The following is a 23,792-nucleotide window of genomic DNA, read 5'->3' on the forward strand; positions in this document are numbered from 1 at the left end:
TTTATTTTATAAGTTGCCTTGATACTTTTATTGTTGGGCTGCCATATAAATTCAAATGATAGCAACACCTAATAAGCACAAGTGGAAAAGCTCCTCAGAACACTGGACACCGCCGAGACTTCCGGGTTGGCGCCATCGCCGAATGGCGGACTCCCTCCGAGCTCCGGAGGGAGTCTGCTCGGCAGGGGCTGGGTCCTACCGCGCCGGCGACGCGGGGACCCTTAGAAACCACGGGAACGGATCCCGTGGACATGGTGACTCGGCTGGCACCGTTATCGCTCTCCCGGCTTGTGAAAGAGCCTTTTTAAAGGCTACGGATCGGGCGCCGGGGAGTAGCGTGGTGCTTTGAGTCCTCCGCTTCCCCTGCCGGGCGCAGCCGCATGCCATTCGGCGGAGAGCGCTGGCTTCTTCCAAAGGAAATTCGGACAATTGATCAACAACCCGTGAGTAATTGGGCAACCGGGTTTAAAAGGAGGAAAAAAGAAAATTTTTTCCGGATTTGGCACGAGCGGGAGGGGATCCAAAAAAGGAAGTCAGTCCCCTCCCTGATTGTAAACATGCTAAAACAAGGACTGAGAAACCAAGATCTATTCAGAAGCTTATTGATGATAAAAATTACCAACTCCACGATGTGAATTATAAGAACTGTGCTGGAGGAGAGGAGTCGAGGGTGAGGAAAAAGCAACCCCCCCCTGGGAACCGGGGCGATTCGGACAGCCTGGCGAAGAGAGATGGAGATTTTGACAGCTGTCAAAGGAGCTGTCAAAACTGGAAATTATAAAGAGGACTTTGCTACAAGTTCTTTGCTGGTTAATTTTGTTACAATTTGATATAAATATGGATATAAACTGTCGGGAAAAAGAAACAACAAATTGACTTTTGGATTAGAGGATACAAAGTTATTGTAATCCCTCTAGAGGGGATTCGGGACATTACAAGTGTCGTATGTGGAAAACTACTCTGGGATGTGTAAAGGTCTTATCTCCTGAGAAAGCTGCAGAACTGAAATATTATTTTGTCTACAGAGGTGACTATAACACAATAGAATCTTCTATTGAAGCAAGAAAGGAACTGGACGTAAGTCTGTGTCCCTGAATAACAAACCTCTGTAGAGACGTTAAATTTTGGAACAAGAATGTTTTGACAGCTGAACAAGACAGAAACCTGAGAAACCAAGAAATAAAAGAGTAGATGACTGAATACGACACGGAAAGAATAATGGGAGGAGCAACAAAAGATTAAAGAAAATTAAAGGCCTCTATTAGATTGGATTTTCGACGTTAAACATCATTAAGACAATCAAATCCGAAGAAAACAGCATGATGGACTGAGATAAATTTGGCTGTGGACTTAAGATCTCCAGGCCGACAACATACAGACAAATGGACATGGGGAATCAAAACCGGGGAAGGGAGGGGGAACCTTAGAATCCAAAGGCTTTGTAACCAACTTTTTGAATTTCTCTATACTTTCTATCTTATATTCTTTATAACTTTGATATTTTACGTTTCTGTTTTTTCTTTTTTTTTAGAAAGGGGGAACTCGTGGAAGAAATGAGAGCGGATCTTGGGGAAAACTTTGTTCTATTATAAGACGAGGAGTGATGCTAAGATGGTGTAAATTTAAATTGGTTTATGAGTATAATATATTAGGTTTAATTGGGGATGAGAACTTGTGGAACCAACTTAGATAAAGGGGAATACAATCGGGAGGGGAAGGAGGAAGTCCCAGAAAGAAGGTTATGAAAAGAAGGGTCTAAGTTAGTTTCTCTTTTTCTTTCTTTCCTTTATCTTTCTTATTTTCCTATTCTGTTATTATTGGAAATTTTAATAAATATGATTATTAAAAAAAAAAGAACACTGGACACCGCCTCTCCTCCATCCACTCCCACCTGGTGAAGGTCATATACAAGCCAATTGCTGTTTCCTCTTACCTTCCCAAAGCTGCCCACCATTTCCTGGACTAAAGACCTCATTGGTGCAATGTAGATGATTTTGAAGTCATCCACGTTGATTGTTCCATCAAGGTTGATGTGTTTCCCAATCTCACGCAGCATACACATCAAAGCCACATTTGTCTTCCCAGCACCCTGGAATGAAGAGTGTGTCAAAGAAAATCCTCACTTTCCCATCCCTCCCCTCAAACAGGAGACCAGAAAGACATTTCCCCTAATAAAAATCAAGGAACAGTGCAGAGGCTCAGAAAGATCAATCATATTTGACATCAGAAAAAGGAACACTCACTGTGGGTGCACAGAGTAGCAAATTTGTATCTGTCTCAAGGGCAGCACGGTACAGTTTGCTCTGAATCCGGTTCAGTGTTTTGAATCCCTCAAATCCAGCCTGTGCATATTTGGGGAGCTTGTCCACAGGAAGTAGTTGCTGAGAATAAGAAAAGAAATAATGGTTTTGTCCAGCAAGTCAGTAACAAACTCATGAGACAGAATCCTTATAGATGGAACAGAAGCAGTTCAAATCCACAATTCTCTCTGAAGTCACTTTAGAGGAAAGAACCTATGCTGCCCATTGGCCCCTAAAAGCAGTGATGCAATTAAGCAGACTAAAGTTGTAAAGAGGATGACAAATCTTAGATGGGCAGCAAATGCCAAAGCAATTCTTCCAAGATGGCCCTGGTGACTGGAAGGACATAGAGCCTTGTCCAAATTCCTGACACATCACCTGCTCAACAAAGACCTCAGCAGCAGTTAGCTGCTACAATGTCTCCATCATCATCATCATCATCATCGTTTTATTATTTCTACCATGCTCATCTGGCTGTATTTCTCCACCCACTCTGGGCAGCCTACAGCATATATAAAACATAATAAAAACCAAAGCATTAAAAACCTCCTGATACAGGGTGGCCTTCAGGGGTCTTCTAAAAGTTGTGTAATTTTTTATCTCCTTGACATCTGAAGGCAGGGCGTTCCACAGGGAGGGTGCCTGGTTCCCTGTAACTTCGCTTCTCCCAGTGAGGGAACCAACAGAAGACCCTCTTGATGGATTTCTCAGGTTTCCAAGGTTTTCTTTTTTGAGAGCAAAGCTCCAGTCACACGGCTCTTTCAGTGGTGCCACCTAACCTCCCTAACAGACTGCTGTTATAGACTTTATTTGTCCAGGATTTTTAAACTGGAGCTTTTCCTGGGGTAATACTGCTGCTATTGCTTGGTTCTCTTTACAGTCTCAGGCTATTGTCTAGACTAGCCTAGACTAGCATCTCAATCTCTGCTTTTTTCTCTGTGGTCTCTCTAATGAGCAACAGAAAAAAAGCAGAGGTTGAGTTCATACAAGGACCCCCTGTGCAAGCACCAGGACACTAGACAATCCAGTGGTACCTCGGGTTAAGTACTTAATTCGTTCCGGAGGTCTGTTCTTAACCTGAAACTGTTCTTAACCTGAAGCACCACTTTAGCTAATGGGCCCTCCTGCTGCCGCCGCACCACCGGAGCCCAATTTCTGTTCTTATCCTGAAGCAAAGTTCTTAACCTGAAGCACTATTTCTGGGTTAGCAGAGTGTGTAACCTGAAGCGTATGTAACCCGAGGTACCACTGTAGATCAGTAGTTAGCATACAACCTGCTATCAGCCTGAGAGACCAAGAAACAGTAGGATGTGCAAAGAAGGCTTCACGGTTGCTGAAGGCATCCAGCAAGGCTGCTAGTTTGTGAATGAGTGTGTTTGGTGCAGTCAAGACCACAAGCCCCCTGCCACAAGTGCTGTCTATATAGAGGGGAAATAAAAAACACATCAGCAACCTCTTCTGAACCAAAGGGCTTCGGCTTCAGCGCAGGAACATGAACTTCCTCATAGCCTTTGCGTTGTCTGCGGAAAGAGCCATCTGGCAGCTGGCATCGCTTGTTGGCCATGAAGTGACTGCCTTGGGCAAAGACAAGGTCCTCCAAGTCTAAAACTTGCCGAGGGGCCAGTGCCTGAAATGGACAAAATGGAAATTTCCATCAAAAGTAGTTCATTAAATTAAGATGCGACAGCACAGAAACCCGTAAAAACCCCACCCCACCAATCTTTCATTCATAAACAAGCAGGGGAGTTAAGATGAGGAATGATTTCCCCCCCCAGTTCGTGTAGCACCTCACATGTAGCTCAGACCCCCCCCCCCCCCGCCTAAGAATATCTGGTGAAGCAAGAGTACCTCTCCTCCTTGATCCAGATCCATGGTTTCCATGTCAGTGTCCATGCGGGACTGGCGGACACGTTCCCTGCGAGAGCGTTCTTCCTGAAGTGGGAGGACACAAACTCCACGTTAGGGTGAGTTTTTGTTCCAAGGGTCCATACCAGGCTGCTCAACAATGGTGAGCTCCTATATACACTCAGCACTTTCTCCTCACCTGACATCTTGTAGTAAATTGTGTGGCCAATTTGAACTTTGCCCTACAAAAGCTTGCAATTCTGATCCTTCTTCCTTTCCACTGCCCATTGTGTGTATGTCATTCCCAATAAGGCACAATAATAAATACTTTTTCTAAGACATAAAACCCACTGAACCAAAGTTAACATATATAATAGGACTGTGCTGTTACAGACTCACAATAGAGTAGTGGTTCCCCAATATTTTCAGACCACTGCCCCCTTGGTTCTATAAACTCTTCCCCTGTGCTCCCTACCCTAAACTATAAAAAAGCTTTCAGAATAGCAGTTTCAGAATAGCAGTTTCCATGACCCACTAAGGAAGATAACAACACATTAAAATTCAAACCAGCAACAATTAATTACATATGTTCAAAATCCAAAACTATTTAGTTTAAGTGATTCAACAAAACTGATGAACTTGTTCCACACTGAGTAAAATCATGGGAAGGGAGGCTACAGTTGAAACTGCTGCTTGGTCTTATAATGTCTTATAACGGCCTGAGCAAGTCGATCAGCCAAGATTCACTCACTCTCATGGTCTGACCTGCCTTACAGAGCAATCATTGGAGTGAAATGGAACAAGGATGTATTGCAACCCACATTGATGCCTTCAGGCCAAATATATAAGCAAGCCACCACAATTAGATCATTTTTACTCCAGATTCCTTCCCACCTCCATCCCCAATCCTTACCCGGATCAGATCTTCCTTCTCCGTCTCATGCAGCTGATACAGGAACTTTGACAACTCAGGGTCAGATTCCATCTTCCCCATAATCCTCTCCTTCTCAGCTTCACTCTGAGCACTAGCCAAGAGGGTACAGTACAAGACTGGGAGAGAAAACAAATAATTGTAGTATCTTATTCTACTCCTGAGAACTCCAGACAAAACACACAACTGAATCCCCCTTAAGGACAAACAAAGGAAATGAGTGGTGACCGACTGTACTTTTTTTGTCTGTACTTCCCAGAGGCAAATGATCTGGTGCAGAATTTGTATTTCTAGGGATCTGTATTAACTTTCTTCTAATAGGTATTTAGTGCTCAGTTTAATTTTTAAATATGTCAGCTACCTGTAGAAGTACAAAATAGGGCAGCATACTTTCATTCTGCACTGCTGTCTCTTCTCTCCCATGTTTTTTATTAACAGTCCTCAACTCACACAACTAACCACATCTTAACACTATCTATGCCCTGTGACAGTCCTGATCTGGATTGGTGGACACACAGGTGCTATTTAATACACAAAAAAGCAACCACACAATGATGAAACTTGTACAGTTGTACCTTGGATCCAGAACGCCTTGCAAGTTAAACATTTTGGCTCCCGGACGCCACAAACCTGGGAGTGTTCCGGTTTGCGAATGTTCTTTGGAACCTGAACGTCCAATGGGGTTTCCGCGGCTTCCAATTGGAAATCGTGTCTTGGCTTCCGAATGTTTTGGAAGTCGAATGGACTTCCGGAATGGATTCCATTCAACTTCCAACGTACCACTGTACTTCATATCATTCCAAGTTAGGCCATTCTTATCTAAATATCTTAGTGCAAATGTGATAAGACACCACCTCTCTCTCTCAAGTCTTTTGGCATGTGCAGAGGGCTGGTAGGCGGGTGTTATTTCACTTGCACTGCTTTTTATAGAAGGTAAGAAACTGCTAGGTAAGAAATGTCTCCATACAACTCCAAGTTCTCTGTGCACGCCAAGATTTCAGACAACCCAATATTTTGAGAGCTCTACATAATAACAATATAGCAAGCACTCACTCATCATTCTGTGTTGCCTCAACACTTTGATGAAGTCAAATGTATTAAAACCCAGAAGCAAGACAAGCTGGTTTTCACATTCTCTGTCATCGCTGGCAGTCTGGGGAGACATGAAAGGGGAGCAGTGGAAATAGGTCATGTGACAAAGGAAATTGCTCAATTGCTTCTCTTTTCCCCTAAGAAAGGCGTCATGCATCTCCCACCAGTTATTCAAATCCCCAGGAATGGCTGACAGGAAGATGCCGGGAAAATAGAAAAATCCAGTTTACACTTGAAATGGCCCATCTCCCTTTACACCAGGGGAGGTTTGTCCCCTTCCCAAGCCTCTGGCAAAAGTATTCCCTGCTCACCTATGAAACAAGACATTGGCTGTCATTGGTCAGATGGAGGTATGTAACACTCACTCCAATGTGGGGTGAGAGAAACATCAAAAGCTGACCTGTTCTATGCAGCTTTGTCCCCTCCCTCTGTCAAGTAGTCCACAAATGTGTTGTCCACAACGCAGTGGCAGCTGACCATTCCCACTGCTTACTCATAAGTAGACTAGAAATACTGTGTTTTTAGTGAATAGGTTAGAAGCAACCAGGTTTTGAGCCCCAAGCTCTCTTGTTTTCAGAATTCTCTTTCACCATCTATCTGCCTTACTTCCATTTTTTAAGTTTCATAATTTGATGAGTGGGAACTGTGTGCATTTGCTAGTCTTGGAATTCTGAAATCCCCACATGTTTAGGCCGTTTGACACTACTGGATGTCTAAGATATGGGTTGTTAAAGACCAGCACACTGCTTTTACTTGGGGAAGACTGGGAGCATGGACTACCTTCCTGTGTAAACTACAAGGGGTCCGAGAGAGAAACAAGCATGCTGCTTTGATCTCCAGGGTAGGCTACACAGCTGGAAGCCAGCCCTATATTGCCCAACAAGTCATCAGAACTTGGCCTGAGAGGGTGGCAGGGAGTACTGACTTGAAGTCCCTTTAAAAGAAATTGCTGAGGAGCATCCCAGGTCAATCTCTGCTAAGAATGTACGGTCTGACAAATTCCTCCATTGCCTCGCTGACAATTTCATTTTCCAGAAGGTAGAAGAACCAACAAGGTTCCCACCAATAGGGAGGAACTGATCAATGAAATGGAAGTACTCGGAAACTGGGAAGGAAATGATCATGTTCTCCTGGGTTTCAGGATACAGAGGCAGGGGGAAACTGAGTGTAGTCAGAGAGACACTCTGGACTTTAAAAAGGTCAATTTCAAAAAGCTCAAGGAGCTACTTATGGTCAAAAATACTCAAAGAGAAGGGAGTCCAAGAAGGAGGGGAGTTTCTAAAAAGAGAAATATTGAAGGCCCAAATGCAGACAATACCAACAAGAAATAGGATGTATAAACTTACAGATGAGCTGAGAGTTAAGCAGGGCATGTATAAGAAATGGAAGAAAGAGGAAATCACAGAGGAGGAGTATACTCGAGTAGCCAACAGTTGCAGGGGAAAAGTCAGGCTGGCTAAAGCTCAGTACAGTGGTGCCTCGCAAGACGAAAATAATCCGTTCCGCGAGTCTCTTCGTCTTGCGGTTTTTTCGTCTTGCAAAGCAAGCCCATTAGCGGCTTAGCAGATTAGCGCTATTAGCGGCTTAGCAATCAGCTGATAAGCGGCTTAGCGGCTTGGGAAAAAGGGGGGAAAGGGGGGAAAAACTGCAGGAACTCGCAAGACATTTTCGTCTTGCGAAGCAAGCCCATAGGAAATTCATTTTGCGAAGCACCTCCAAAACGGAAAACCCTTTCGTCTAGCGGGTTTTCCATCTTGCAAGGCATTCGTCTTGCGGGGCACTACTGTATGAGTTCAGGCCTGCAATATAGGTTAATAATAATTTTTTAAAAGGTTTCTTTGGCTATGTCCGAAGTAAGAGGTAGAACAAACAAGTGGTAGGTCCTTTGCATGAAGTAGACGAAGAAATGCCATTGGGTGACAGAGAGAAGGTGGAATTATTCAGCACCTACTTTGCCTCTGTTTTCACCCAAAAGGAAACCATGCCCAGCCTAGTGATAACAGAATAAATGATGTAAGGAGGGAGCTGCAGCCCATGATAGGAAAAGAGATAGTAAGGGAACTCATAGCTACTTTAAATGAATTAAAATCTCCAGGGCCTGATGAGCTGTATCCAAGGGTACAAAAGGAGCATGCAAATGTAATTTCAGAAACTTTGTCTATGATCTTGGAGAATTCTTGGAGCACAGGTGAGGTCCCTACAGACTTGAGGCAGGCAAACGTTGTCCCCATGTTCAAAAAGGGGGAAAAGGAAGACCCAGGAAACTACCAACCTGTGAGCTTGATATTGATACCAGGGAAGGTCTTAGAATATATACCACACTTTTGCAATCCTCCCCCAAAAAAGGTCAACAACTCTGGGCAATCCTCCCCCAAAAAAGCTTCCTGCATTTTCTTAAATCCCGAAAAATAAGGAGCGTCTTATACACTGGGGCGTCTTATACACTGAAAAATATGGTAATTCAACAGTCGGTCTGTGAGCACTTAGAAAAGGATGCTGTGATTATTAAGACCCAGCATGGGTTTCTCAAAAATAAGTCATGCCAGACCAATCTGATTTCTTTTTTTGATGGAATTACAAACTTAATGAATCAGGGAAATGCTGTGGATAGTGTATCTTGATTTCAGTAAAGCTTTTAACAAAGCACCCCGTGATATTACAGGGAAGTAATAGTGCCACTCTACTGGAAGTTTTTAAGCAGAGGTTGGATATCCATATCTCATGGAGGCTTTAGCTGGGATTCCTGCGTTGCAGGGAGCTGGACTAGATGACCCATGACTCTTGGGTCCCTTCCAACTCTAAGATTCTATTATTCCTCTCCCACCTCAGGAGAGAAAGTACCCAGAAGACCATGACTTGAGGTCTCAAGAGGAAGACAGGCACAGGTTCTGGCACTGGCCTTCCAGATCCCAACCATTCAGGGCAGATTTTAAAAATGATGGAGAAAAGGCAAAACCTAAAAGGAGCTGCCAAGAGAACCAAAGTAAAAGTAGAAAAATAAGAACAAATAAAGCAGGAACCTGAAAGCAGAAATCTAAAATGCAGCTCTATATAGACAAGGCAAAGACTAAATTGAGGGAGGCGGCTAAGGTAGTCACCCATCCCACGTTTCAGGCAAAGATCCCTGCCTCTTCTAAGCCGGAGTGTATGAGTGTGTTAACCCATTGTTGACATCTGCACAATTCCAGGAATCAAGGCAATTCAAAAGCCAGAGCACCTGGGAAACTACACATAGTAGGTCCAGGTCTTCCCCCCTTCTTAGAGAAGCCACATACGCAATATATTGTTGTTTTTCACATTAAGGTACAAATATACAATAACAGCTAGCACCAGTCCAGGAAAGAAGCAAGCAACCAGAAAGAAACAGAAGAAAACAGAGCACCTTTAAGATTTCCAGCACTTCATCGGCTTTTTTCTGGGATACGATGGCATCATCATAGAAACGGCTCAGTTGCCGCTGCAGCCAGAAAGCGTCAATGTCTCGGGGGTGCAGGTCTTTCTTTTTGGAGCTCATCAGTTCACCTGAGGCTACAAGCTAAGAGAAACAGAATTATCTGCACAACTTACTCGGCACACAGACATGAAAGCTTACAGCACACAAGGCTTAAAAAGAACTTGGTGAGGAAGGCCACATGTGTAGTGTTTTCCTCCACAGTACGGCATATTCCCCTAAGGAGTTAGGAAGTTCTCCTAATCCACATAGTATCAGAGATTCTTAAGTTATTCTGGACATATGCACACAGGCTATTGACAGTCACCACCCTAATAAATGGCAAAAGCCTTTGAATTTTTCCCTGCATGACTCACATTGGCTGAAAGGGTGCAGCGAACCACTGCCTCATCTCCTTCCATGTCATCGTCAGAAGCCTCATCCCGTACTTCACCGTAAACATCCTCATCACCCTCCTGTGGGTGCAAGATAGTTCGTGCTCAGTGCCCTTTCCAAGGACATACCACAACACTTTCAACCACATAACATCTCTGTTAGGAGAACCAAAGACTACCACTGTCGAACATCTACCAGAAGTGATGTTACATTAAAGCAAAGGCAGGCAGGAGTTGAGGCCTAGAAGAAAACCTCTACTTGGAACTAGATACAGTGGTACCTTGGTTTACGAACTTAATCCGTTCTGGAAGTCCGCTCTTAAACCAAAGCATTCTTAAATCAAGGCATGCTTTCCCATAGCAGTGGGGGACTCAATTTACAAATGGAACACACTCAACAGGAAGCGGAACATGTTCTGCTTCCAAGGCAAAGTTCACAAACCAAAACACCTACTTCCGGGTTTGCAGCATTCTTAATCCAAGTTGTTCATAAACAAAGCTGTTCTTAAACCAAGGTACCACTGTATTGTTCGCTGATCAAACTTTTTTTGTTATTTATATTTTATTGAAGTGATTTTAATTTTTTTAAAAAGATACAGAAAAAAGAAATAAAAGAACAAAGATAAATGTAAAAAGGAATATATATATATATATATATATATATATATATATATATATATGCGCGCAAAAATGCAGTATACAATATTCCCATACATTCTTCTATAAATTGCTACAATCGTACCTTGGATCCCGAACACCCTGGACCTTTTTGCTCCTGAATGCCGCAAACCCGGAAGTGATTGTTCTGGTTTGCAAGCACTCTTTTGGAAACCGAACATCCAGCGGGGCTTCCACGGCTTTTGATTGGCTGCAGGAGCTTCCTGCAGCCAATCAGAAGCCACAATTTGGTTTTTGAATGTTTTGGAATTCAACAGACTCCCAGAATGGATTCCATTCAACTTCCAAGGTATAGTGTTGTTATCCTAATTCTTATGTAAATGTTAATAGCCTACTACCAGGGTTCAAATTCTCACTCAACCAGACATTCACTCTCACCCTAAGCTACCTCACAGGGTTGTTGGAAGGATAAAACAGAGAGGAGTGGAGAGAAATACAAACTGGTTTGAACTCCTTGGAGGAAGGAAATACCATGTAATCAAGTCAATCGGTACAAAATAATAAACAGTAGTATTGCAGCTACCAGTGTCACTTTAATGTTAAAAACATCAAATGTAGAGTTTTCTAACATGTTGGCAACACTTCACAAACTCAGGGTTGTATTCAACTAAGTCCTTACTCAAAGCAGACCAACTGAAATTAGTGAACCTAACCTAGTCATGTCCACTAACATCAATGGATCTGCTGAGCAGGACCAACACTGACTGCCATCCATAAACTGGAAAGGAAGATAATCTTAGAAAAAGGACATGGGAAAAGAGAGGACTGCTTGTGTGATTATTGGATGCCTACATTCAAACTCCCATCATCGTGAAGAAAATGGAATGCTCTTTCTCCTTGGGGGTGCATGCAGACAAAAGGGCCACCCTCTGCTTGTCTGGAATATGCATATCCATTGACACCAAATGAATCACTCACCTCTTCATCAGACTCAAACTGCACATTCACCCCATAGGTCTCGTCAATGTTGTCATCTACAAAAGAGGACAAAAATCAGAAACAAGCAACATCATGTGAGCAGAAGAGGTCACATGTACTATATAGAATAATCCTCAGCTTTATTTGAAAAGCAGTGTCCTCTGAAGGCAGGCAAGCAATGATCCATGCTCACAAGCAACCTGTAATGCAGCTGTGCAGAATGTTAGACTGTGCACTAGTCACAACTTTGCATGCTAACACTAACCAACATTTAAAGTGGTTTGTACTGGCACATAAGCAGCAGAATTCAGTGCATGGTGGATACCTCAATAGATGCAGGAGGCATCTGGGAGCCAACATATGAAGCTAGCCTACTATTAAACTCTGACTGAAATTGGCTCCTCAAAGGAGGAAATTCCCCCCGCTGGGGTTACCCAAGAAGCTCTAACTGGAGTTGTTAAGGGTTGAACATGTAATACACGTGCTCCATCAGTCAACTATGATGTCTCCTCAACATGAGCTACCCTGCCCAACAGCCACCACATTCTGCCATGAGAACACATTAGCAGAGGCTTCCAAACGTATTCACATCTCAGTGCTATTTGATGTCCAGGACTGGGAAACAATACTTAGCTCTAATTTCTCTACTACCTATAGCAACCATTCAGGAACAACTTTACAATTTCACTACTATAACTCCCAGCTGTGCTAAGAAATCAAGCTCCTCCCTTCATCAACTGTCACCTGGCATCAGCCGCTACATCACGCTACAGCAGAGGAGAGGAGAGAAGGGAATCAGGGCCACTCCATCAGCGTAGGTCATAGAATCATAGAATGGGGAGTTGGAAGAGAGCCTGAGAGTCATCTAGTTCTAGTCCAACTCCTGCAATGCAGGAATCTCAAACTTTTAGCTCCTCTCCTTTAACCTTTCCATCCTAGCTAGTCATGAGATGAACTTCCAACTAAGAACTTGTACCTGAGTTTACTTATTTTTTCCTCCATCCCAAACCACTTTCCTTTTGTGTCATACATTTTTAGACTGTAAGCCTGAGAGCTGGTGCAGTATTATATGAAGTAATTTTTAAGTGGCTCTGAAAACCTTTATTATTCTCCACAGAATTTAGTATCCAACTGATAAACGCAGAGGAAGCTAAAAGATCCTGAGGCTGCAGGCCCTACCCATGTTCTGGATCTCCTTGTCCCCGCCATAGTCTGTGATCTTCTTGCCCAAGTTGACCAGCACATGATAGCGGGTGTCATCCGTCTGTCCCAGCAGCAGATCGATTTCTTTCCGTCGCTCCTTGTCGCGTAGTTTTTCATTCTTGAGGACTGCCAGGACTTCATCAGCAGCTCCACAGAGAATGTCTCGGGGCTGCAAGAAACAAGACTTGACTTACTCTAGCGCCCAACTCAGGTGATGAGTGCCAACAAGATTGGAGCTAAAAGGGGTAACTGACAAACAGGAGGTGCATCAACAAGCTTGGGAAAATGCCAAGTTTTGCAGAAATATAAATAGTACTTTTAAAATTACACTGACAGGAAGAACTGTTTGACAGTGGAGCAGACTTCCATGAGAGGTTTTTAAGCAGAGGCTCAATGGTCATCTGACATGTATGACCTAGTTGATATTCCTGCCTTGCAGGGGGTTGGACTAGATGACCCTAGGTATCCTTTCCAACTCTACAATTCTATGATTCTGTGATGACCCTCTTCACCCAAAAAGTCAATGAGGATTAAGTATGCCCAGTTGTCACAGAATGCGGACTACCAGTTGAAAGAAAAAAATGGGATATGGAAGGATAAATGCCTTCCCTGAGCATCTCACAGAATAAATTACTTGGGGATGTGGGTGGTGCTGTGGTCACTGAGCCTCTTGGGCTTGCCGAACGGAAGGTCAGCAGTTCAAATCCATGCAACAGGGTGAACGCCTGTTGCTCTGTCCCAGCTTCTACCAACCTAGCAGTCTTAAAGCATACCAGTGCAAGTAGATAAATAGGTACTGCTACAGCGGGAAGGTAAATGGTGTTTCCATGCACTCTAGCACTCATCACGGTCCTCTGTGCACCAGAAGCGGTTTAGTCATGCTGGCCACATGACCCAGAAAGCTGTCTGTGGACAAGTGCCGTCTCCCTCGGCCTGAAAAGCGAGATGAGCGCCACACCCCATAGTCAGCTTTGACTGGACTTAACCGCCCAGGGGTCCTTTACCTTTTACCTTTACCTACACTACAATATTTCATTACAGGTCTGACATGTATTTCCGAGTACGTCTCCATATACCTGAGTTTACTTCAGGATAAGCACTGTTTTTTCTATGGTGTGAAACGAAGGGAAGCATGTGCAATATTTCAGATGGTGGACACATCATGCAGACAGAAGACCAGAAAATCATTTAATAGAAATAAAATACATCTCTGAGAAATGTCCCCATTTGTTATTATTTATTTCTTGTATTCATTTGCATTTCTACCATCTTAGCTCCACCACGGTAGCAAGGAAATGATTCCTAATTGCTAAGCCACATATATTTAGTGTTAGCTGATTACATTATTTGCTAGGCTTGTGCAATTAAGTTAACTGAACACATAATGCCGGATATCGGTATAACTACAGAAATTTAAAATGCTTCATATGCTTACATTATTACTCCCTTTGGTCCATACACAGAGCAGAACACACGGGGATATTAGGCATCTAGTTAATCAATGCCCCTAGAGGATTACTCTCTTCACTCACCTGATCTCCAAGAGCTGCCTGAATGAAGCTCAGCAAGACTTCATAGGTTTCTCGGGTCTCCTTGGTTTTGGGTTTGTAGATAATTCCCACCATCTCATCAATGCCCTCAGAAAGCAGAGTGTAACCTTTCATCTTGTTAATGTCATGTCTGTCCTCATCTCGTTTCCGCCTCCTAGAAAGATGAGAAGATCGATGGCACACAATCAGGAAAGAGAACACCTGACCAATTCATAGCCAGAAGAGATAAGCACATGCACACACACACAGAAAGCACATGCTTCTTTCCCGAAGGCAGCCATGTTGAGGGAAATTTTTAATATTTGATGTTGTATTGTGTTTTAATTTGTTGGAAGCTGCTCAGAGTGGTTGGGGGAACCCAGTCAGATGAGCAGCACCTAAGTTTTTATTTATTATTATTATTATTATTATTATTATTATTATTATTATTATTATTACTATTATTACTATTATTACTGCTACTACTATCTTAGGGAATAATGTTATTTTTACTGATGTTGGAGTACTACCATGTTTTCAAGGGTGTAGCTCAGCAGTGAATCATATATTTTGCATGCAGAAGTCCCAGGTTTAATCTTCAGCTACAAGGATCAGGGAGTAGTTGATGGGAAAGATCGGAGTTGCTGTCAGTTAAAATAAAGGAGCAGGCTAGAAGTTCCCTGAACAACTTAAATGCCCCTATAGCAACGATGGAAATACAACAGGTAATAAACCAGCTCAAAATAGGTAAAGCACCAGGGCCAGATGGACTATCAGCAAAATATTATAAGAAACTATAGGATTTCTTACTCCAACTACTGAAAGGTGTAATGAATGACATTTTAGTAGCAGGAAATGTTCCAAATTCATGGACTAATGCTTATATTACACTTATTCCGAAACAAGACTCTAATGTCAGTTAAAAATTACAGGCCGATCTCTCTATTGAACAATTGACTATAAGCTATTTGCATCTATACTGGCGAAACAGACGAAATCCGTATTAAAGGACATAATACATCAAGATCAGGCCGGATTTCTCCTGGGCAGGCAGTTGAAGGATAATGTAAGGAACATAACTGATATGCTATGCTGATAGTTATTTTAAATTTTTCTGTTAAGACATTATTTACTAAGCGGACAAGACAAGGCTGCCCCTTGTCACCGTTATTGTTTATATTGGTTTTAGAGGTTCTAGCTAAATGAATTAGATCTGATGGAGAGATAAAAGGGCTAACAGTGGGGCAGAGAACATATAAACTTAAGGCATTTGCCAACAATGTGGTGATATCGGTAGAGGAACTTTTGGTCAGTATACCAAGGGTTATAGATTAAATTTTTAAAGGTAATTGAGTGAAAGTCTAGAGTTAAGAAAGTCTGGGGAAGGATGAACTTATCACTTATAGGGAGGATATATGTGATAAAAATGAAGTATGGGACAAATACAAATATTTATTGGAACACAAAACACCATGGTGGCTCTCTCCACTTGAAGCAATACTGGTAAAAAAAAAGGAATATGAGAAATGATCGTGCAACATATAGAGAATTATTAATAGAAGTAGATCAATATTTAAAATTAAGGAGGTTTGAAGATATAAGAGAATTAGAAACTGATTAGCTGCAATATCACCAACTTAATGAAGTGTTTGACAAAAAGAAGGGTTGTTTAAATAAAACCTCCCAGTTTGAAAGGGAACTGTTAGAGAATAAACTAAGTTAATTTCTAAAATGTATAAACTTCTATTAAATTGGCAAGCTAAAGAACAGGTCAAATTGGTTATGGTCTACTGGGTGAAGCATTTTGGTTATAATATGGAATTAGCAGTGTGGGAGAATATGGTCAACAGGATTAAAATTTACAGCTTGTTACACTTTGAAGGAGAACTATATGAAAATGATGTATCGTTGGTATTTAACTCCTAGTAAATTAGCTAAAATCTATAAATCAAAGTCTAAAACATTTTGGAAATGGAAAAAGAAAGAGGGTACTTTTTATCACATGTAGTGGTCATTTAAGATGATAAAAGACTTATGGGAAATGATATACAATTAATTGAAAAAAATATTGAAAATAACTTTTCCTAAGAAACCAGAAGCTCTTCTCTTAGGCATTATAGGTCCAGAGACCCCGAAGGACCAGATGAAACTATTTATGTACGCGACCACGGCTGTGCAGATTCTGTTAGCCCAGAAATGGAAAGATGGTACAACTCTGACCAAGGAAGAGTGGCAGATAAAACTGATGAACTATGTTGAGATGGCAAAACTTACAAGAAGAAATTAGAAACCAAGAAGAGGCGGACTTTAATAAAGAATGGGGAACGTCTACAATCTATATGAAAAACTATTGTAAACAATTACACACATTGGTAGGACTGACAGAAAACTTGTAGCAAAAATTTGAAGAATGGAATGATAAAGGATTTGTAAGAATAGAGTTATAAAAAGAGATGCGGAGGGGAAAATCATTATATTAAGATCCACGATGGGGGGAGGGAAGTCAAATAGGATTTTATGTTTATGTTTTTATTTCGTTTGTTTAGGTAAAATAGAAAATACAAAAATAAAATTATAAAAAACACAAATTAAAAAAAGAAGTTCCCTGAACAACTGAGCACTTCGCTCAGCTGATTAGTGACAAAGGCCTGAATATGATAAGCAAAGACATTCAATTATTGGATCCAACTCTAGAATTCAGTGGGCTATTATACAACAGACAAAAGAACATATTAAATAGTCTTCACCCACTTTGCTCGTCTCTCCTCCTGCATCTGGGGTTTGGTTCTCTGGGCCTTGTCACCCATTCGAGTTCCTTCCAGCTTCCCCACCAACGACAGGACCTCTCCCGTAGGTTCATCACGCCGGGTCCTGTCAATCAGGGAGCGATCAGCTTGAAGTACAAGATTAGAGTTCTGGAAGAATCAAGAAGACAATGGGAGGGGGAGAGAATATCTCAAGTTTAAGAAGAAGGAAATGAAACATATTGTCAAATATTCTGCTATTAGACGAGCCTCCTTTGCCATACCCCTCCCACAATTATTGACTTCTATCAAGAATAAAAGTAATAGACAACTTCAGCTCTAGGGTTTCACATCATTGTCAGCAGCAGTTTGCAAAACACCACCTGCTGTAGTGGTTAAGAGCTTGTGTTACAATCCCAAGATCTGTGAGTCAAATTTCAGCTCACTCAAATTCACTAGGTGGCATCAGGAAGATACCTATTCTCCACAGTAGGAAGGAGATAGTAAAACTGGTCTGAGAGATTTGTATATTATTTGCTTTGAACAGTAAAAATGGTATGTAATTCCTGCTGTGTTACAACTGGGCAACTGTGTTACTTTACTACAGAGGCGAGGAACCTATGGCTCTCTGGAACTTGTTGGAATACAACTGCCATCAGCCCAAACCAGCATGACCAATGGTCAGGAATGATGGGTGTTGTAATCCATCATCATCCAGCAGTGTCCAAAACTCCCATAGTGTTAGGCATGTTTTGTGACAGGAGATTTCATTAGTGTGAGCAGTTTCTGAACTCTTGGTGCAGTATACTGCGCCTAAGATTTCAGATTTAAATTGCCGCTGCTAGCACTGAGGGTGTGGGAGGAGAAATTCCTCCCGCTCAACTTCCAAGAGATCAGTGCAGCTGCGTCATGCAAGCTGATAGGTGCCACCTCTCAGCTGGCCTTACAGATTTGGGCTGCTTTCTGCCTGCCCTGCCTGCAAGGAAAGGGAGTCAGGGGTCAAAAAGAACTTCTTCATTCTCACCACAAAAAAAGCAACTTTTTCCTAGTAATATTATAAACAATTAACAATACTAACAATCAACAGTATTTTTACAATTAAAGCGTTAGGACTGGGATGTGGAAAATATTAAAACAATGAGAGGAGGCAGGATTGGAGATTTGGAGATATGCTTGAGGTCCAGACTATGGAGAGCCCAGAAAAATTAATAATCATAATTTGGACTACAATTTGGTCTTCTTCTTTTTTTAGTTTTTTTTTTTGTTTTTAATCAGATTATGATGTGGATATATTGATTGGCTATCTTTATTGGGACATCATTAAAATGATTTTTTAAAAAAAACACTATTTTTATAATTTATTATTAAACATAATAGCACCTAAAAAGTACTATAGCAGGGGGAGCCACAGCCTTCTGTAGGGGGAAACGACGCTTTTTTGGGGGGGGAGGGGCGCTTCTCCGCCCAACCGGCATCGTTGAGGCCGCATTACAACGTCGCCTCCGACACGCAGCTCTGGGCGGAACTCAGTTCCGGCGAGTTCCGGCTGAAAAAAAAAACAAGCCCCGTTTGTACCCATATTCAGAAGAGGCCCACTGAACTCCAGTCAAGTTTCAGAGGATGTGGTCTGACTAGAGCAAACGGTGAATATTGCCCACTAACAACAAGCCTGGTTTACAGCACCGCTAACCCCCCCCCCGCGCCCGCCACTCACCGCCTTGTACTCGTACTGCAGGCTCCGAGCGGTGACGTCCGCCATGGCGGCTGCCCCGCAGCCCCGCTACCGCCCCGCTTCTGCCCCGCTCGGCCTCGGCGGCGTCTTCTCCCGCTCCTCGAACGCTGCGAAACGATCCCCACACGCAGCGGGCTGCTGCGACACTTCCGCTTCCGGGTGAACCCCCTACAAGTTCTTCCTCTTTCAAACTGGCTCGGAGGGATAAGAGGGCAGAAATGAGTTCACAATCCTAGAGCGGCCGCTGCACTTCCGGGTTCTGATTGCCATGGTTCCCTCCCTTCTCTTTCCATAGAGGGTGCAAAGTGACAGCCGCTCATGGAAAATAACGGAGAGGGCCAGAAGCCTCGGGCTGCCACCTTGATTCGGCCAAAATACGGGACCGGGTGAGGGGTGGGGCTACGTTTTTTTCATCTGGTGCTGAAGTGACTGCAAAGCAATCCATTACAATCTATTGCAGCCCAACAGGATGGTTCCTCTGGAATTTGTCACACACACACACACAAATGTGTAAATATATCTCTGCTTGGCTGCCCAGATCTTAAATATTTAAAATATTTTAAAAATACTTTTTATTAAAGAATTTCTTATTTTACAAAAGTACATGCATTGTCTCTTTTTTCAGGTTGTGTTTTCTAAAGATCAGATACATTTGTTCTGAGACATTAGTGTAACAGTCAAACCTTGGTTCCTGCATGCCGAAAACCCAAAAGTAAATGTTTTTCAGAAGCTGAACATCCAATCCTAAGATTAACCCTAACCCTAAACCCTAACCCTAACACAAACCCTAACAGAACCCAAACCCTTGCCATAAACCGAAGCCTATCCCTAACTCTAAGGTATCCCTACCCCTAAAAGTAACCCAATGCCTAACCCTAACCCTAATGCTAGTCCAACCCTAATCCTAACCTAAGGCTATCTAACCTAATATTTTTTTCAATGAATCCAGGGACACTTTTCGACTTCCTAGTAAACAGATGGATTTTGTCAGGAGACTGATTTGTAAATCTGGGACTGTCACTGGGAAACGGGGACGTCTGGTAACCTTATCCTAACGCTGAGAATAACCCTAACCCTGAGAATAACTCGAACACCAACCCTAACTCTAACCCTAATCCTTGCCCAACCCTAATTTTAAGCTTAACCCAAACCCTATTCCAAAACCCATAACCTAACACTAACCCTCAGGCTATCCTAACCCTAACAGTAACCCAAAGGCTAAGCCAGTATTTCCATATGAGTAGGAATTGAGAGTACTGTTTAGGGGTATTCCCTAACCCTAACCTGGACACAATCCTAACCCTAACCCTATCTGCAACTGTAAGCCTAGCCTAACCCTGAGAATAACCCTAACCCTAAACCTAAGCCTAACCCAAACCCTAACGGAACCCAAACCCTTGCCATAAGCCTAATCCTATCCCTACCCCTAAAAGTATCCCAATGCCTAACCCTAACCAATTCTAACCCTAACCCAACCTTAACCATATCCGCAATATTAACCCTAACCAGAAGCCTAACCCTAACCCTAAACCTTACTCTAACTCTAACCATAAGGCAACCCTAACCATAACCCTGAGAATAACCCTAACCCGGACACAACCCTAACCCTAACCTTTACCCTAAACCTAAACCTAAGACTAAACATAAGCCTAATCCTAATCTTAAAATGCTAACCCTAACCCTAATGCTTGGTGTTGTTGCTTTGTCATTTAGTCGTGTCCGACTCTTCGTGACGCCATGGACCAGAGCACGCCAGGCACTCCTGTCTTCCACTGCCTCCCGCAGTTTGGTCAAACTCGTGCTGGTAGCTTTGAAAACACTGTCCAACCATCTCGTCCTCTGTCGTCCCCTTCTCCTTGTGCCCTCAATCTTTCCCAACATCAGGGTCTTTTCCAGGGAGTCTTCTGTTCTCATGAAGTGGCCAAAGTATTGGAGCCTCAGCTTCACGATCTGTCCTTCCAGTGAGCACTCAGGGCTGATTTCCTTAAGAATGGATACGTTTGATTTTCTTGCAGTCCATGGGACTCTCAAGAGTCTCCTCCAGCACCATAATTCAAAAGAATCAATTCTTTGGCGATCAGCCTTCTTTATGGTCCAGCTCTCACTTCCATACATCACTACTGGGAAAACCCTAACCTTTACCCTAAACCTAAACCTAAACCTAAACATAAGCCTAATCCTAATCCTAAAATGCTAACCCTAATCCTAACCCTAATGCTTACCCAACCCTAATCTTAAACCTAACCCAAAACCTATCCCTAACCAAGGAAAACGTCAACCAATATTTTCTTTTTTAATCTACCCTGAATCTCAAAGCTGCAAACTTTATTGTATGCTCACACTGATCTGCCCCTGTCAGGCATCATGGAACCTGGTCCCCCCCCCCACGGTAGACTGCCAGGAATAGATAGACAAAGAAAGTTCTTACCAAGGTCTTTTATTCAATATTCACAGAGAGAGTCTTAGAAATGTTGCCTCTTGAGTAATTGCATTGGTCCAAGTAATTTCCACCCCCCTTATCTCCTCAATCATCAACAGCACCACCCACCTTATGGTGGCCGTTTGGGGCCATTTGTCTCCAAGCCTTTGCTCTCTTACTTTCAATGCTCACCAGGTTCTGGGAGAAGGGGGGTCTGGAATGCTTTCTAGTGATAACGTGTCAGCCAGCTGCTCTGGCTCTGCCTCCTCCTCTCCCATTATATCCCAACTTCATCCCTCATCTAACCTGATCTCGTTTTTTGACAGAATTACAAGCCTGGTAGATGAAGGGAATGCAGTGGATGTAGCCTACCTTGATTTCAGCAAGGCATTTGACAAGGTGCCCCATGTTATTCTTGTAAAGACGCTGGTAAAATGCGGTCTTGACTATGCTACCACTCAGTGGATTTGTAACTGGCTGACTGACCGAACCCAAAGGGTGCTCATCAATGGTTCCTCTTCATCCTGGAGAAGAGTGACTAGTGGGGTGCCACAGGGTTCTGTCTTGGGCCCAGTCTTATTCAACATCTTTATCAACGACTTGGATGATGGACTCAAGGGCATCCTGATGAAATTTGCAGATGACACCAAACTGGGAGGGGTGGCTAACACCCCAGAGGACAGGATCACACTTTAAAACGACCTTGACAGATTAGAGAACTGGGCCAAAACAAACAAGATGAATTTTAACAGGGAGAAATGTAAAGTATTGCACTTGGGCAAAAAAAATGAGAGGCACAAATACAAGATGGGGGACACCTGGCTTGAGAGCAGTACATGTGAAAAGGATCTAGGAGTCTTGGTTGACCACAAACTTGCCATGAGCCAACAGTGTGACGCAGCAGCTAAAAAAGCCAATGCAATTCTGGGCTGCATCAATAGGAGTATAGCATCTAGATCAAGGGAAGTAATAGTGCCACTGTATTCTGCTCTGGTCAGACCTCACCTGGAGTACTGTGTCCAGTTCTGGGCACCACAGTTCAAGAAGGACACTGACAAACTGGAACGTGTCCAGAGGAGGGCAACCAAAATGGTCAAAGGCCTGGAAACGATGCCTTATGAGGAACGGCTAAGGGAGCTGGGCATGTTTAGCCTGGAGAAGAGGAGGTTAAGGGGTGATATGATAGCCATGTTCAAATATATAAAAGGATGTCACATAGAGGAGGGAGAAAGGTTGTTTTCTGCTGCTCCAGAGAAGCGGACACGGAGCAATGGATCCAAACAAGAAAGAAGATTCCACCTAAACATTAGGAAGAACTTCCTGACAGTAAGAGCTGTTCGACAGTGGAATTTGCTGCCAAGGAGTGTGGCGGAGTCTCCTACTTTGGAGGTCTTTAAGCAGAGGCTTGACAACCATATGTCAGGAGTGCTCTGATGGTGTTTCCTGCTTGGCAGGGGGTTGGACTCGATGGCCCTTGTGGTCTCTTCCAACTCTAGGATTCTATGATTCTATTCTATGATTCTATGATCTACCTCTGAGCTGTGACCTCCCACAAACTACTTTTGTAAATCTATAATGTCTTCCTCTTCTCTGGAAGGTTCAAGCTGGGGAGGCGGTCTCCACCCTTCCTCCTCTATCCAATCCCTGACACCCCCCCTTCTCCTGTACTCTTGTTTTCCTTGTGTGGGCAGGGACTATGTTTTTATTTTGGTTTATTTACCTTAGTTGCCATTAGTTCAAGAAATCAATCACGAGGATAGGTGTGTGACATCAGCATTGCACAATTTGCACATACATACACATTTTTTTAAAGTTAAGAGGAGGTTTGGAACATGGCAATCTGGGAAGAGGGTCCCTGCCCTCTTCTGCAAACAGCATCCAGTCCCAGAATGCTCATTAATGGAGAGGTTGATGATGGTCCTCGTCATCCAGTCCAGGAACGGATGAATGGCTCTATTCAGATGCTGTTTGCTTAGTTGCGTAAGCCCCCTTTCAAGAGTCCCACTCAGCTAAGAGAGGAAAAGCCAAGAGCAGTTATACTCCTGGTGGGAATCAATACGTCCACATAACAAGAGAGTCTTCGCCCATCCTTGATTCTAGAATGTGCGGCTACATTCCACACCTAGCCCAGCCTCCTTTTTGAGTGCTGTAGTTCCAGTCATCAAAGAGGTAAAGCAACAAGCAGCCAAATTGTGTAGCAAATCCTATGGCACTGTAAAGACCTGAATGAGCCCTAAGAATCAGTGTAAAAAAATGATGAACAGATGAACCAGAAGTCAGCAGGTGGTCTTCTTAGGCTTCACACAGGCCTCATTTGCAGTGGCGTAGCGTGGGGGGGTGCAGGGGGGGCCGGCCACACCTGGCGCAACATCTGGGGGTTAGGGTTAGGGGGCACAAATCCACGGGTTAGGGGGCGCAAATCCACGGGTTAGGGGGCGCAAATTACTTGCCTTGCCCCGGGTGCTGACAACCCACGCTACGCCACTGCTCATTTGCACTATTACTACTATATCAATTACTATAGAAGTACCACTATACAATTTTAAGCAACTGTGACTTCCCCTCAAAAATCCTGG

At 43.1% G+C, this 23,792-nt stretch overlaps 1 protein-coding gene across 1 annotated transcript in view; it reads right to left on the reverse strand.

Annotated features, from left to right (window-relative positions):
- SNRNP200 (small nuclear ribonucleoprotein U5 subunit 200) overlaps positions 1-18,941 on the reverse strand; it is a 50,636-nt gene extending 31,695 nt beyond the window's left edge. Inside the window, exons 1-13 of the mRNA XM_082229650.1 lie at positions 18,780-18,941; positions 17,073-17,236; positions 14,325-14,496; positions 12,769-12,961; positions 11,590-11,645; positions 9,976-10,074; positions 9,551-9,703; positions 6,130-6,229; positions 5,059-5,195; positions 4,149-4,232; positions 3,754-3,927; positions 2,244-2,381; positions 1,934-2,089 (exon numbers count right to left, since the gene is read on the reverse strand). Coding sequence (XP_082085776.1) covers positions 1,934-2,089; positions 2,244-2,381; positions 3,754-3,927; positions 4,149-4,232; positions 5,059-5,195; positions 6,130-6,229; positions 9,551-9,703; positions 9,976-10,074; positions 11,590-11,645; positions 12,769-12,961; positions 14,325-14,496; positions 17,073-17,236; positions 18,780-18,824 — 1,671 coding nt within the window. The 5' untranslated portion in view covers positions 18,825-18,941. The remainder of the gene's footprint in view (positions 1-1,933; positions 2,090-2,243; positions 2,382-3,753; positions 3,928-4,148; positions 4,233-5,058; positions 5,196-6,129; positions 6,230-9,550; positions 9,704-9,975; positions 10,075-11,589; positions 11,646-12,768; positions 12,962-14,324; positions 14,497-17,072; positions 17,237-18,779) is intronic.
- Positions 18,942-23,792: the final 4,851 nt, after the last annotated feature.

The sequence above is a fragment of the Podarcis vaucheri genome (genome assembly GCF_965113315.1).
Source record: "Podarcis vaucheri genome assembly, chromosome: 7".
Classification (NCBI taxonomy): domain Eukaryota; kingdom Metazoa; phylum Chordata; class Lepidosauria; order Squamata; family Lacertidae; genus Podarcis; species Podarcis vaucheri.